General features: G+C 45.6%; 1 protein-coding gene across 1 annotated transcript in view; it reads right to left on the bottom strand.

Moving 5' to 3' along the window:
- The window catches only part of SDHB (succinate dehydrogenase complex iron sulfur subunit B), a 31,638-nt gene extending 18,806 nt beyond the window's left edge, over window positions 1–12,832 (bottom strand). The window contains exons 1-2 of the mRNA XM_058718927.1: window positions 12,684–12,832; window positions 2,176–2,303 (exon numbers count right to left, since the gene is read on the bottom strand). Of these exons, the coding sequence (XP_058574910.1) occupies window positions 2,176–2,303; window positions 12,684–12,758 (203 nt within the window). The 5' untranslated portion in view covers window positions 12,759–12,832. The remainder of the gene's footprint in view (window positions 1–2,175; window positions 2,304–12,683) is intronic.
- Window positions 12,833–13,127: the final 295 nt, after the last annotated feature.

Genomic DNA, 13,127 nt, shown 5'->3' with positions numbered 1-13,127 from the left:
GCGTCCGACTTCAGCCAGGTCACGATCTCGCGGTCCGTGAGTTCGAGCCCCGCGTCAGGCTCTGGGCTGATGGCTCGGAGCCTGGAGCCTGTTTCCGATTCTGTGTCTCCCTCTCTCTCTGCCCCTCCCCCGTTCATGCTCTGTCTCTCTCTGTCCCAAAAATAAATAAAAAACGTTGAAAAAAAAAATTAAAAAAAAAAAAAAAAAAAAACATTAAAAAGTTAGTTATGAATTTAACTCTTCTGAAGTTTCAGCCACATTCTGTAGGTTTTGATTTGCATTGTTTTTATTCTCCAAGTAACCAACAATATTTGAAATGATTCCTTAATAAAAGTAGTTGCTTAAAAGAGTGCTTTTTAACTTCCAAGTAGTTAGAGTTTTTTGTTTTTAACATGCATTTTACTAATCACTTTTGGTTGTTGGGTATTTGGTAAGTGTCTGTCTGACAAGGTTATATATCAACTAACTCTAGTGCTTAATAGAACTTACATGTTGGTAAAGTCAAAGAAAGCATTTAGAATAGTTTTCAAATCTTTTTTTTTTGTGCCACGGAAGCTTTTGTTCAAAACACATAAAGTCCGGGGCGCCTGGGTGGCGCAGTCGGTTAAGCGTCCGACTTCAGCCAGGTCACGATCTCGCGGTCCGTGAGTTCGAGCCCCGCGTCAGGCTCTGGGCTGATGGCTCGGAGCCTGGAGCCTGTTTCTGATTCGGTGTCTCCCTCTCTCTCTGCCCCTCCCCCGTTCATGCTCTGTCTCTCTCTGTCCCAAAAATAAATAAAAAACGTTGAAAAAAAAAAATTTCAAAACACATAAAGTCCTTATTCATTTACAAATAAAACAGATTATGAAATAGGACAGTTCTGATTACACTGGAGAGGGGAGAGGTGGTGCAGTGGGGAGCTGGGGAGCCCAGCTCACCAGATTTTCTTCCGTTTGGCTGCCTGTGGAGGTCCTCCAGGGTGGAAGATGATGAAAGAGTGGTTCAGAAAGAGGTGAGGACTCGCCCCGCTGTCGCTGGCTTTGAAGACGGGGAGTATGAGCTGCGGGGTGCATGGCCTCTAAAACCTGGGGGCGGCCCTTAGCTTACAGCCAACAAGAAAGAAGGGACCTCAGTGTTGCAACCATAAGGAACTGAATTCTGCCAACAGCCCAAGGGAACAGAAAGCGGATTTCCCCAGTCTCCAGAAAGAAACAGGGCCTGCTGACACCTCGACCCATGGGCTGATGACACCTTCACCAGACTTCTAACCTGCAGAACTGAAAAGTAATAAATCCAGGCGTTTTAAGTTGCTAGGTCTGTGGCACTTTGATATGACAGAAAGACAAATAATACAGAGGTATGGATCTCTGCTACTATTTTAACTGCATCGCTATCTTGTCATATTACCATTCCAGAGACATTTACGGTGTCCTTCCAGCTCTATCAGTACTCCTAGAGACTTGTCATCCTCTGGGGGGGCCCGGGTGGCTCAGTCGGTTAAGTGTCCACCTCTCGATTTCGGCTCAGGCCACGATCTCATGGTTCGGGAGTTCGAGCCCCACGTCGGACTCTGCGATGACTGTGTGGGGCCTACTTGTGATTCTCTTTCCATCTCTCTCTGCCCCTCCCCCACTCATGTGCACGTGCTCTGTCTCTCAGAAAGAAATAAACTTTATTTAAAAAAAGAGAAATTTGGGGCGCCTGGGTGGCGCAGTCGGTTAAGCGTCCGACTTCAGCCAGGTCACGATCTCGCGGTCCGTGAGTTCGAGCCCCGCGTCGGGCTCTGGGCTGATGGCTCGGAGCCTGGAGCCTGTTTCCGATTCTGTGTCTCCCTCTCTCTCTGCCCCTCCCCCGTTCATGCTCTGTCTCTCTCTGTACCAAAAATAAATAAAAAGCGTTGAAAAAAAAAAAAAATTTATAAAAAAATAAAAAAATAAAAAAAAAATAAAAAAAGAGAAATTTGTCATCCTCTGATTTGGGGAAAGGAAAGGAATTTTACAAAAGTTATTCTTCCTGGTATTAATTATCTTTTCGAATCAGGTGCCTACCTCATTCATTTGAAAAAGAGACGATAAATTCCAGGGCCACTGGGTGATCTGTTTTTAAACCTTCCGCGGATGTGAAAAGCAGTTCCCTGACTCGGATCAACAGCTCACCTTCACTTAGCAAACATCTAGCTCTCACAGAGATACTCACTTATTCAAATCAATTTCATAAGTTTGCATACGAGGCTTATCTCCCGTCTTGTCTGGGTCCCATCGGTAGATGGCAAACTTCTTGATTCGGGGAGCTGTGGCTGCCGCTGTCTGTGCCCCCCGGCAGGCCTGAAATCGAAAAGGTTCACAAGAAGGGGGGAAAAAAAACTATTAAAAATGCAAGACAAATCCTACTGTTTAGCTGGTGCTTTAAACGACAGCACTGGCTATAAACCCACACGTTACTGTCTTCTTGCAAAAGGCATTCAATAGCCATCAAATATTAAGCACCTAACATGTCACGTACCAGACATGGTGCTGGGGGCTAGTGAAATAGCACTTAATGAAACAGTCTTTGCCCTCACGGAATCTACTTTAAGCAAGAGAAAAATTAAATATTTATGATAAAGTATAAAGAGGGAAGAATACAGAAAAGACTTACACTAGTACAAGAGATCAGGGAAGGCCCCATAAATGATAATGAAGCTGAGACTGGGTGAGTAGGGATTAGAGAGTGTTATAAACTGAGGGAACAACACGTGTAGAGGCCTGGATGGGGGAGAGCACAGCGCATCTGGGAGAAAAGTCCAATATGAGTCAGGGGGGCTTGAGTAAGGTCGGAGGAGTGGGAAATGTGAGGAAGTCAAGATTCTGATGTTACCCTAAGAGCAATGAGAAGCCAGAACGAATTATCAGGTGGATGACATAATCATTTTTATTTTTGAGAACGATATCACTGGCTACAAAGGAAGAATTGTCAGGCAACACGTGGAGAGACCAGTAGAAAGATACCGCAGTTGTCAAAACGAGATGCCGGTGTTTCTAGATTAGGTGTCTCCATCAGTCTGGGCTGTTGTAACAAGACATCAAAGACTGGGTGGCTTAAACACGACAAATTTCTCACGGTTCTGGAGGCTGGGAAGTCCAAGATCAAGGTCTCAGGCAGACTTGGTGTCTGATGAAGACCCTCTTCTTGGTTGACAGATGGCCACCTCCTTGCTGTCTCATGTGGCGGAGAGACAGATCTCACGTCTTTTCCCCTTTGTGTAAGGGCACTAATCCCATCGTAAGAGCTCTACCCTCATGACCTCATCTAACCCTGATTCCCTCTCACACGTTCCATCTTTAAATACCATCATAATGGGGATTAGAGTTTCGACGTTTGAACTTGGGGGAACACGAACGTTCAGCTCACAGCACTGCAGCAGGAAAGACGGTGAAGAATACTGTAAAACAGAACCCATGTAGGGAACTAACCAACACCCGAGTCCTGTTCTCCATGATGATTCTACCCCATCTCCTGGACTCTTACATCTCTGCCAGCGGGTCTCACACGGTGAGCTCAGCAACTCCAGAGTGCTACCACCTTAGAGGCTGCTATGAGAGGGTCAGGTTAAGAGGGCTGGTCTCTGGTTAATTCCGTCCTTCACCAGAACAGCTTCCCCATAACATATTTACAAAAAGGGTGCTGTTGCTCAAAAGTTTTATATTTAAATTCACACTCATTTTTTTTTTTTTCAAAATTTCTTAATGTTCATTTATTTTTGAGACAGAGAGAGACAGAGCATGAACGAGGGAGGGTCAGAGAGAGAGGGAGACACAGAATCTGAAGCAGGCTCCGGGCTCTGAGCTATCAGCACAGAGCCTGACGCGGGGCTCGAACTCATGGACTGTGAGATCATGACGTGAGCTGAAGTCGGTCGCTTAACCGACTGAGCCACCCAGGCGCCCCAATTCACACTCATTTTTAAGGCCACAATTTATTATTGCCAGGAACTGTAGTAAATGCTTTATGCTAATTACTCCACTGAGTCTTTGTATGAGAAAAATGAGGCTCAGCGACGGAGCGATGGGCCCATGATAACACAGCTGACAAGAGGAGTTATGACTGGAACCCAAGTCTGTCTGACCCCAGAGCCGATGCTCCTGAACACCGTACTAGTCATCTGTGAATATTTGGAGGTTTCTTCTTGGCTCTGTCTCCTTTTTATGTCTCAATGCCTTGAGGGCATGTGTATTAGAGTTCTCCAGAGAAACAGAACCAATAGTGTGTCTATCCATATAAATACATGATACATATGAAAGGTATATATACACATATACATATACATAAAAAGAGATTTTTTTTTTTTATGAGAAATTGGCTCACATGATTATAGAGGATAGAAAGTCCCAAGAGCTGCAGTTAGCAAGCGGAGAGCGAGGAGAGCCAATGATGTAAATCTAGTCAAAGCCTGAAGGTCCATGAACAGGAGAGCCGATGATGTGGTTCTAGGCCAAAGGCCAGCAGGCTTAAGACCCAAGAAGAGTCGATGTTTCAGTTTGAAAGCAGTCAGGCAGGAAGAATTCCTTCTTATTTGGAGGAAGGGGAGCCTTTTGGTCTATTCATGCCTTCAACTGATTGGATAAGGCCCACCTACATCAGGAAGGTCAATCTGCATTACTGGGTCTATTGATTTAAATGTTAACCTCCTCTAAAAACACCCTCACAGAAACACCCAAAATGTCTGACCAGCTATCTGGCCCCCTGTGGCCCAGCTGACACATAAAACTAATCATTCACAGCATGGAACAGGTTCTATTTTGCATCTTCTAGCATACCCGGTCCAGGCCTTTGTGTATAGCATTTCAATTCGTGGGTAGGAAAAATTGAAGACACACGCAAGAAATTATACTGGAATTTAAAATAAAATTAAATAAAAAAAAAAAAAAAGAAAAAAGTACAAAGCAAAAATTGAGCATTAGGCAAATGCAAACATGCTGTCCCCATTCCACAGTCCTTGAAGACGTTTCCCTCGAGGTGAACACACAAGGCGGCCACCGCTGGCTCTACCCTGGGAGCAGAGCAGGGATCCTGTCAGTCCAACGGCAGTTAGAAGCTGAGCCCCTGGTCTGTATGCAGAAACACACAGACTATATCCCAGGTCAGCTGACTCTCTTACAAACTGGTAAAAACAGACAGAACTGGGGAGGTTAATGGTGTAATTACAAGAGGTGCGATGGTGTTTCTTACTTGCCGGCAAAAAACGTCCCAAATTAAGTGAGGCTGAAAATATAAACATCAGCTACAAAGAGGGAAAAAGGAAAGATGGGAAGATGAAAGTGAAGGTGAAGAGAAAAGCAGATTTTTCCTTTATCACCAGGCTGGCTAACATCAGCAATAAAAGGAAAGTCATTTCTACAAAAGAACATCTTCCATTAGGGACTTCCATTTTTTTTTTTTTTTCTTCTTTAGCAGGATTCTATTCCATGCTACTGTATTTTACTTATTCTTAAAAAGCTCTCTGCAGGGCCTGAACTCATGACTCCAAGATTAAGAGTCGCTCCCTTCACCAACTGAGCCAGCCAGGCGTCCCTAGGGACTCCATTTTGTAAAACAGGAACATTTGGCTAACGCCACCTTGTGGCACTTAAGACAAAGTGAAGGAAGTGAAAAGAAAAGATCACTGAAGATACTCCAGCAGGCTTCTTTCTGCTTGCTTAGTGCTTCACCTCGTTTTGGTTAGATGATAAAGTCTACTTCATTATGATAAAACTCACCAATTTTAAGTGTACAGTTTGAAGAGTTTTAATAAAGTGGTATAACTGCTACCATAATTATGACGGCACACTTCCACCTAGAAAGTTCTCTAGTGTTCCTTTACAATCAGTGCCCACTCCCTCCCCCTTGCAACTGATCTGCTTTCTATCACTACAGATTTTTTTACAGAATTTCATTTTTTAAAATATTTATTAATTTTTGAGAGAGAAGAACGAGCAGGGGAGGGGCAAAGACAGGGGACAGAAGATCCAAAGTGGGCCCTGCGCTAACAGCAGAGAGTCTGATGTAGGGCTCAAACTCACGATCCGCGAGATCCTGACCTGAGCTGAAGTCATACAATTAACCAACCCACTGAGCCACCCAGGCACCCCTGCCCCCTTTTACAGAATTTCATATAAATGCAATCAGACAGTGCATCCTGGGTCTAGCTTTTACCACCTAATATAATGCTTCTGGATTTCCCTCATGCTGTCGCATATATCCAGTCTGTTGCTTTGTTAAAAAATTAAACTTTCCATTCTGAGATAACTGCAGAATCACATGCATTTTTAAGAATTAATAATGAGACCCCTCATACCCTTTACTCAATTTCCCCCAATGAAAACAGTCCCGATCTATAGCACCATCTCAAAACATCAGCACTGATAACGGTCAAGACACAGAGCATTCCCTCCCCCGAAAAGACCCCCGGGATTGCTTTATCAAAGCCACTCTCCTCATACCTCCCCCCTTAGTCCTTCACTCCTGTAATTTTGTTATTTCAACAATGTTATATAAATGGAATCATCTAGTATGGAACCTTCTGATTGGTTTTTTTCCATTCAGCAGAATTCTCTGGAGATTCATCCAAGTTGTGTGCATGTCAACAGTAGTTTCTTTTTTTTTTTTTTTTTTTTTTTTTTTAATTTTTTTTTCAACGTTTTTTATTTAGTTTTTGGGACAGAGAGAGACAGAGCATGAACGGGGGAGGGGCAGAGAGAGAGGGAGACACAGAATCGGAAACAGGCTCCAGGCTCCGAGCCATCAGCCCAGAGCCCGACGCGGGGCTCGAACTCACGGACCGTGAGATCGTGACCTGGCTGAAGTCGGACGCTTAACCGACTGCGCCACCCAGGCGCCCCAGTAGTTTCTTTTTACTACTGAGTAGTGCTGCATGATATGATGGACCCCAGTTTGTTCAGCCATTCTCCCGCTAGAGGACCTTGGGGCTGTTTCCAGTTTTTGGCTATTATGAATGAAATTATAACGAGTACGTGTGAACATATCTCCACCTCTCTGGGATAAATAAACGCCCAGGAAGGTAACTCCTGGATTCCAGGACAGTTGCATATCTCGTTTTTTTTTTTACAAAATAACCAAATTATTTCCCAGAGTGGGTGGCTGCCTTGCCTGTGGTAGGTGGTAGAGAGAGGGAGAAAAATAAAATGCATTTAAAAAAATATCTAACTCCTTAAAAAAGAAACTTTTTTTTTTTTTTACACTAAAATATTGGTAAAGCTTGGACTTTCAAAAAAACTTGGGACTTTGAGGTTGTCAATTACAGCTTCGTGGCCGTGAAGCCTGATTTAAAAGTACTGTCTGAGGGCAACAGGCATCCAGCCGTATCAAGCTTGGTCTCATTCCCACAAAGCCTGCCAAAGGTGACCGTGGATTCGTGCAACGGGTCCTCACCTTAACAACTCTTTCTAATACGTATGTCTGCTTCATATCCACTCTACAAAACTACAAAGGTCTAGACTTGATCACGCAGATCTTCCCAAAAGTGATTAGGTTTTTTAGACATCATTTACAAAGTCTTATCTTGTGAACGATGTGAGCAAGAAACCACAAGGGTGCATCACAACAGAGCACCATGAGGAACCCCAAACGTAAGTTTCGGGGTGCCCCAAAACATAACTAATTCTTTAAAAAACACCTAATTTAAGTTTATTTTGAGTTAAAAACATGTTTTACACAACACTTGGAGGGATAATGGGGGGGGCAGCTAACAGGAATGAGGAGAGAAGATGCAAAAAATAAAAATTACCAGAGGTGGTTGTGGTTCTAAACTGAAGGAGTTTGCTTGTCTTGAGCTGCACTAAGAGTTAATCCACAGGATTATGGCTGCAGTGATAAGAACAAATACATTTATGCAATAGAGAAACGTGAACATTTGTTATGTCGGTGTTCTAGTAGAAGTAAAAAAAAAAAAAAATAATAATGGCTTTCATTCACTGAGCCCCTACCGTGTAAGAAATGTTGTACTAAATTGTCTCTAATCTTTATAACATCTGTACAAAGGGAAGTTTTATTATTCTCATTAAAAAATTAAAATGGGGCGCCTGGGTGGCTCAGTTGGTTAAATGTCCAACTCTTGATTTTGGCTCAGGTCGTGATCTCAGGGTTGTGGGATTGAGCCCCACGTCTGGCTCCGTGCTGAGTGTGGAGCCTGTTTGGGATTCTTTCTCTCTCCCTCTGCCCCTCTCCCTGCTCATTCTCTCTCTAAAATAAAAATAAAAAATAGGGGCTCCTGGGTGGCTCAGTTGGTTAAGTGTCCTACTTCGGCTCAGGTCATGATCTCAAGGTGTTGGAGTTTGAGCCCTGTGTTGGGCTCTGTGCCAACAGCTCAGAGCCTGGAGCCTGTTTCGGATTCTGTGTCTCCCTCTCTCTCTGCTCCCTCCCCGCTCATGCTCTGTCTCTATCTCTCAAAAGTAAATAAACGTAAAAAATAAAAATAAGAATAAAAAATAAAATAAAAATCATAGACCAAAAGAGCCAGGATTCAAACACAGGTTTCTTTGTTTTTGTTTTTAATCTCCAAAGCCCGACCTTTTACCCATTATACATGTGGCGAAAATGCAAATCCAATACTGAAGAGCACAAAGATAATTCCTTTCCTCAAACAAATCCAAGGGACACTGAATTCATACAATTAGTAAGATCTTGCGCAGTAGCTGGCCCAGACACACTCATTTATTTGTTCAATAAATAATTACAGAGTGGCTAATATGTTCCAAGGGCTGTTCTAGGCCCTGGGGATCAGGGCAAAACACACACACACACTCTGATCCTTATGGAGCTTATGGTGACTGGAGACACACACAAATAACATCTATAGTAATGTCAGGGGGTGATAAGTACAATGCAGAGGGTGGCCAGGGAACTCTTCACTGAAAAGGTGACAGCTAAGCAAAGACCTGAAAGGTGAGTAAGTAAGCCATACCCAACTCAGGGGAAGAGCAAATTGGGCAGAGGGGACACTGAGCCCAAATCTTGAGGTGAAAATGTGTTTGAGGAGCAACAAGGCAGTCAGTGTAGTTGAGAATGGAGTGAGCTACAGGGACAGGAATGGGGGAGGAGATCGGGAAGTTAATGGAACAGCCAGATCACATAGGATCCTGTAAGGTTCTTTTTTTTTTTTTTTTTTTAAACATTTATTTATTTATTTTTGAGAGATAGAGAGAGGCAGAGCATGAGCAGGGGAGGGGCAGAGAGAGAGGGAGACGCAGAATCTGGAAGCAGGTTCCAGGCTCCGAGCTGTCAGCACCGAGCCTGATGCAGGGCTCGAACCCATGAATCACGAGATCATAACCTGAGCTGAAGCTGGAAGCTTAACGGACCAAACCACCCAGGCGCCCCCCCCCCCCCCTTTTCTTTTTAAAGTAATCTCTGTGCTGGAACTCATGACCCGGAGATCAACAGTCTCATGCTCTACCGACTGAGCCAGCCAGGTACCCCCTAGCAAATTTCTTTAAATGCACTCAATGAGTTGTATATTTGAGATTCCAACTTTGGAGAATATTCTGTCTCTCTCTTTTTAAATTAAGTACACTCTATGCCCAACATGGGCCTTGAACTCATGACCTCAAGATCAAGAGTCGCGTGCAGTACTGAATGAGCCAGCCAGGTGCCCCGACCTTGTAATGGTTTTTGCTTTTACCGTAAGATGAGAAAATACTGGTTTTGAGCAGAGGAGTGACAGAGGCAGATTTAAGCTTTGAAAGGATTATTTTGGTTTGTGTTGAGAATCAAAGATGAAAGTGAGAAAACCACACAAGAATTACAGTATACGGTAATTAGCTAAGGGATGTTGGCGGCTTGAACCAGGCTGGTGGCTGTGGATGGTAAGAAGCGGTAAGTTTTGTTTTGCTTTTGCCTTTTTTTAGAAGTGGTAAGTTTCTGAATACATTTTAAGAAGGAACTGATAGGATTTCCACGCAGACTGGATGTGACAGCGGGGCAAAGAGCAAGGATGACTGCAGTTTTTGGCCCAAACCCCATGGAAGATGGAGGTGCCATCATCTGAGAAGGAAGGACAGAGTGGGGCTGTGTGTGGTGAGGGGTAGGTACTAGGAGCTGGGTTTTGGGCCAACAAAGTTTGTGATGTATTATCAGATATCCAGGTGGATATTAAAAAAAAATTTTTTTTTAAATGTTTATTTATTTTGAGACAGAGAGAGAGCAATAGGGGTGGGGCAGAGAGAGAGAGAGAGAGAGAGCAAGAGAGAGAGAATCCCAAGCAGGGTCCATGCTGGCAGCACAGAGCCCTCTTTTTTTTTTTTTTTTTTTAAATTTTTTTTTAACGTTTATTTATTTTTGAGACAGAGAGAGACACAGCATGAACGGGGGAGGGTCAGAGAGAGAGGGAGACACAGAATCCGAAACAGGCTCCAGGCTCTGAGCCATCAGCCCAGAGCCCGACGCGGGGCTCGAACTCACGGACCGCGAGATCGTGACCTGAGCCGAAGTTGGACGCCCAACCAACTGAGCCACCCAGGCGCCCCACAGAGCCGTCTTTTCTATAGGGGTAGGGAGTATTAATATCTACCTTATAAACTGGAGGGTCAAGCTTCTAGCATAGCCCAGAAAATAATTTCTGCTTTTCAATGTTGGCAATATCATCAGTTTCTGATTGGCAGATGGGCATCCTAAGACCTGCCAGTGCTCAGAACAATGAGATACACAAATGAAAGCGGGCAGTACTTGCCCTAACGGAATTCACAATCTAGATGAAGAAATAAGGCAATACAACTGCAGGTAATACATTACAGCTAAACACTTACAGGCAGAACTATGGTTCAGTGCAGACTAATGCATGAAAGGAATTCAGAAGAGCCATATTCTACTGTGTCTTAGAGTCCGAGGAACCTCAACATCACCCAGATAATACACCAAGCTCCTTTCGGGACTCTTTTGAGGTGACTTTCGTGGGTATGAATGCACATTCCTACGAGGGGGAGTGGACAGGAGGCAGCTCTCTATTTCTCTAGCCTCAGGAGGCCCTGCAACGGCCTCACCTGGAATTATGAAACTGACCTATGAAACCAACCTTCTGCTCAACTCATTCATGGAAGAGGGACCTGAGCTTTGGAACTCGCTCTCACTGGTGGGGCTCTCACAACTTGACTGCTTCCTCAGCAACTATGAAAGGACCTGGTAAACAAGGTCATTACTACTCATTAATGCTCAGCGGATACAAACTTCCAGCTCTGATAGGCAGTCCTCCTTCCCTACCTCCCCTTTTTAGAAAGACTATAAAATGACTCATTCAAGTTCATATACAGCACATTGGAAAGAACTAGCATTTGAAGGCAGGCCGTATGCACTGTGTTATGCAGCCAGGGCTGTATTTAAAATGAGAGAGATTCTCGTGTCAGTGCAAGAATATTTCTGGTTCACCTGTGCCCAGATCTGGGCTAAGAGTTTTTCCCATATTATGTAACAAACAGACAAACAAGCTGGATTTTGGTCTTAGATCTACCACTTTTCAGCTGTGATATTTTGAGCAAGTAAAAAATTTTCTCTGGGGCCTCAGTTTTGAAACTTCTAAAAAGGAGGTAAGAACTACTATTCACCCACGTTGCAGGGGTTGTTGAGGAGCTGAGAGGAGGAGACAGACTTCAAAGGGATTTGTAGGGGCACCCGGGGGGGGGGGGGGGGACTTGGTGGGTTAAGTGTTCAACTTCGGCTCAGGTCATGATCTCACAGTCTGTGAGTTCGAGCCCAGCGTTAGGCTCTGTGCTGACAGCTCGGAGCCTGGAGCCTGCTTCAGAACCTGTGGTTCCCTCTCTCTCTGCCCCTGCCCCGCTCATGCTCCATCTTTCTCTGTCTCTCAAAAATAAATAAACGTAAAAAAAAAAAAAAAAAAAAAAAGGATTTGTAAATTCTTAGTTCCTTATGTGTGCAATGCCAATTTCCCTTCCCCTTCCAAATAAATCTTCCATTTGGAACGGAGATAATTGTGTAGAGTCCTAATACAAGGGGTGTGGGGAAACTTATCACCGCAAACTGAGTAGTAAATAAGGGCAGCACCAGGCTCAGTTCCTATGGGATCCATGCCAAAACTCTGCGCTTGGTACGGTCGTAAGCCCTTTACAGACAGGGACACTGAGTCAGTGTCATCCGACGCTGCTTTAAGGCACCTTTCCCGCAGCCCCCCACCCCCACCGGGAAGGGCCCAGATCCTTCAGGGATCTGATTTGCCTCCATTTTCCCTTTCCTCTGCCCTTTATTAATTCCGGTCCAGTCTCTGTTTACTGAGCCCCCAACCCTGCACCCTGGAGGAGAGACCTCGATTCCCAGCTCCCATTCCTCCCACTCCCGCAGGCCTGTGTCTTCCACAGAGGCTAGTTTGAGGACAGAGAACGGGCTTAGAGCCCAAACGTTTGGATTCGAATTCGGCTACAACAGTCACTCGCTTGCCACATGACCTTGGGCACCTCAAGACCCCCCCCCCCCGAATACTTTCCCCTTAACTTAAAAAAAAAAATCGTCTCCGCCCTGATAAACTCCCAGGCTGCGGCGAGGCGCAGAAGGATAACGGACTGGGATGCTCCAGGACCAAACCCGCGCGCGACACAGCGGGAGCGGGTCCTTCCACTCCCTGTGGCCTTGTCCTGTGCTCCCTCGCCCTCCTCCACGGCCCCCTCAGCGCCAGGCTGCCTCCATGACTCTCACGCCTGCCCTCTTCCTCCGGCCCCGCAGCTCACCTGCAGGCAGGCTCCGCCAAGGGCCGTGGCCGGGAACCGGCGCCTCAAGGAGACTCCGACCGCCGCCGCCGCCATCTTGGCTCCTGACGTCAAGCCCCACCCCTTAACCCTGAGGTCGCTCTCCGCCGTCGTCCCGCCGAGCACCGCGGCGCCCAGCCGGCATCCACCGAGGCCCCGCTAGCCGGGCAGGAGCCGCCGAGTGGGAGGCGGTTCCAGTTTCCCCGGTGGGAGGAGAGAAGGCGGAGAAAGCCAACGCGAGCGTGCGCAGTTGCGGTGTGCGCGGCGCATGCTAATGGACCTCCCGCCTTCCTAAGGTGACCTTCCCAGAAGGGAGCGGAGTCGGAGACCGGGAGTGTTGGACGGCTGGGGCTGAGAGGACGGCGGGGAGGAGCCACCCGATCGGGAGTTCAGTCCGTATTTAGCCCCCTCTTCTTCCTGAAAATT

This window comes from Neofelis nebulosa, chromosome 2 (genome assembly GCF_028018385.1).
Source record: "Neofelis nebulosa isolate mNeoNeb1 chromosome 2, mNeoNeb1.pri, whole genome shotgun sequence".
NCBI classification, from domain to species: Eukaryota; Metazoa; Chordata; class Mammalia; order Carnivora; family Felidae; genus Neofelis; species Neofelis nebulosa.
The sequence above is the reverse complement of the archived record's forward strand: the minus strand, read 5'-3'. Positions and strand labels throughout refer to the sequence as shown.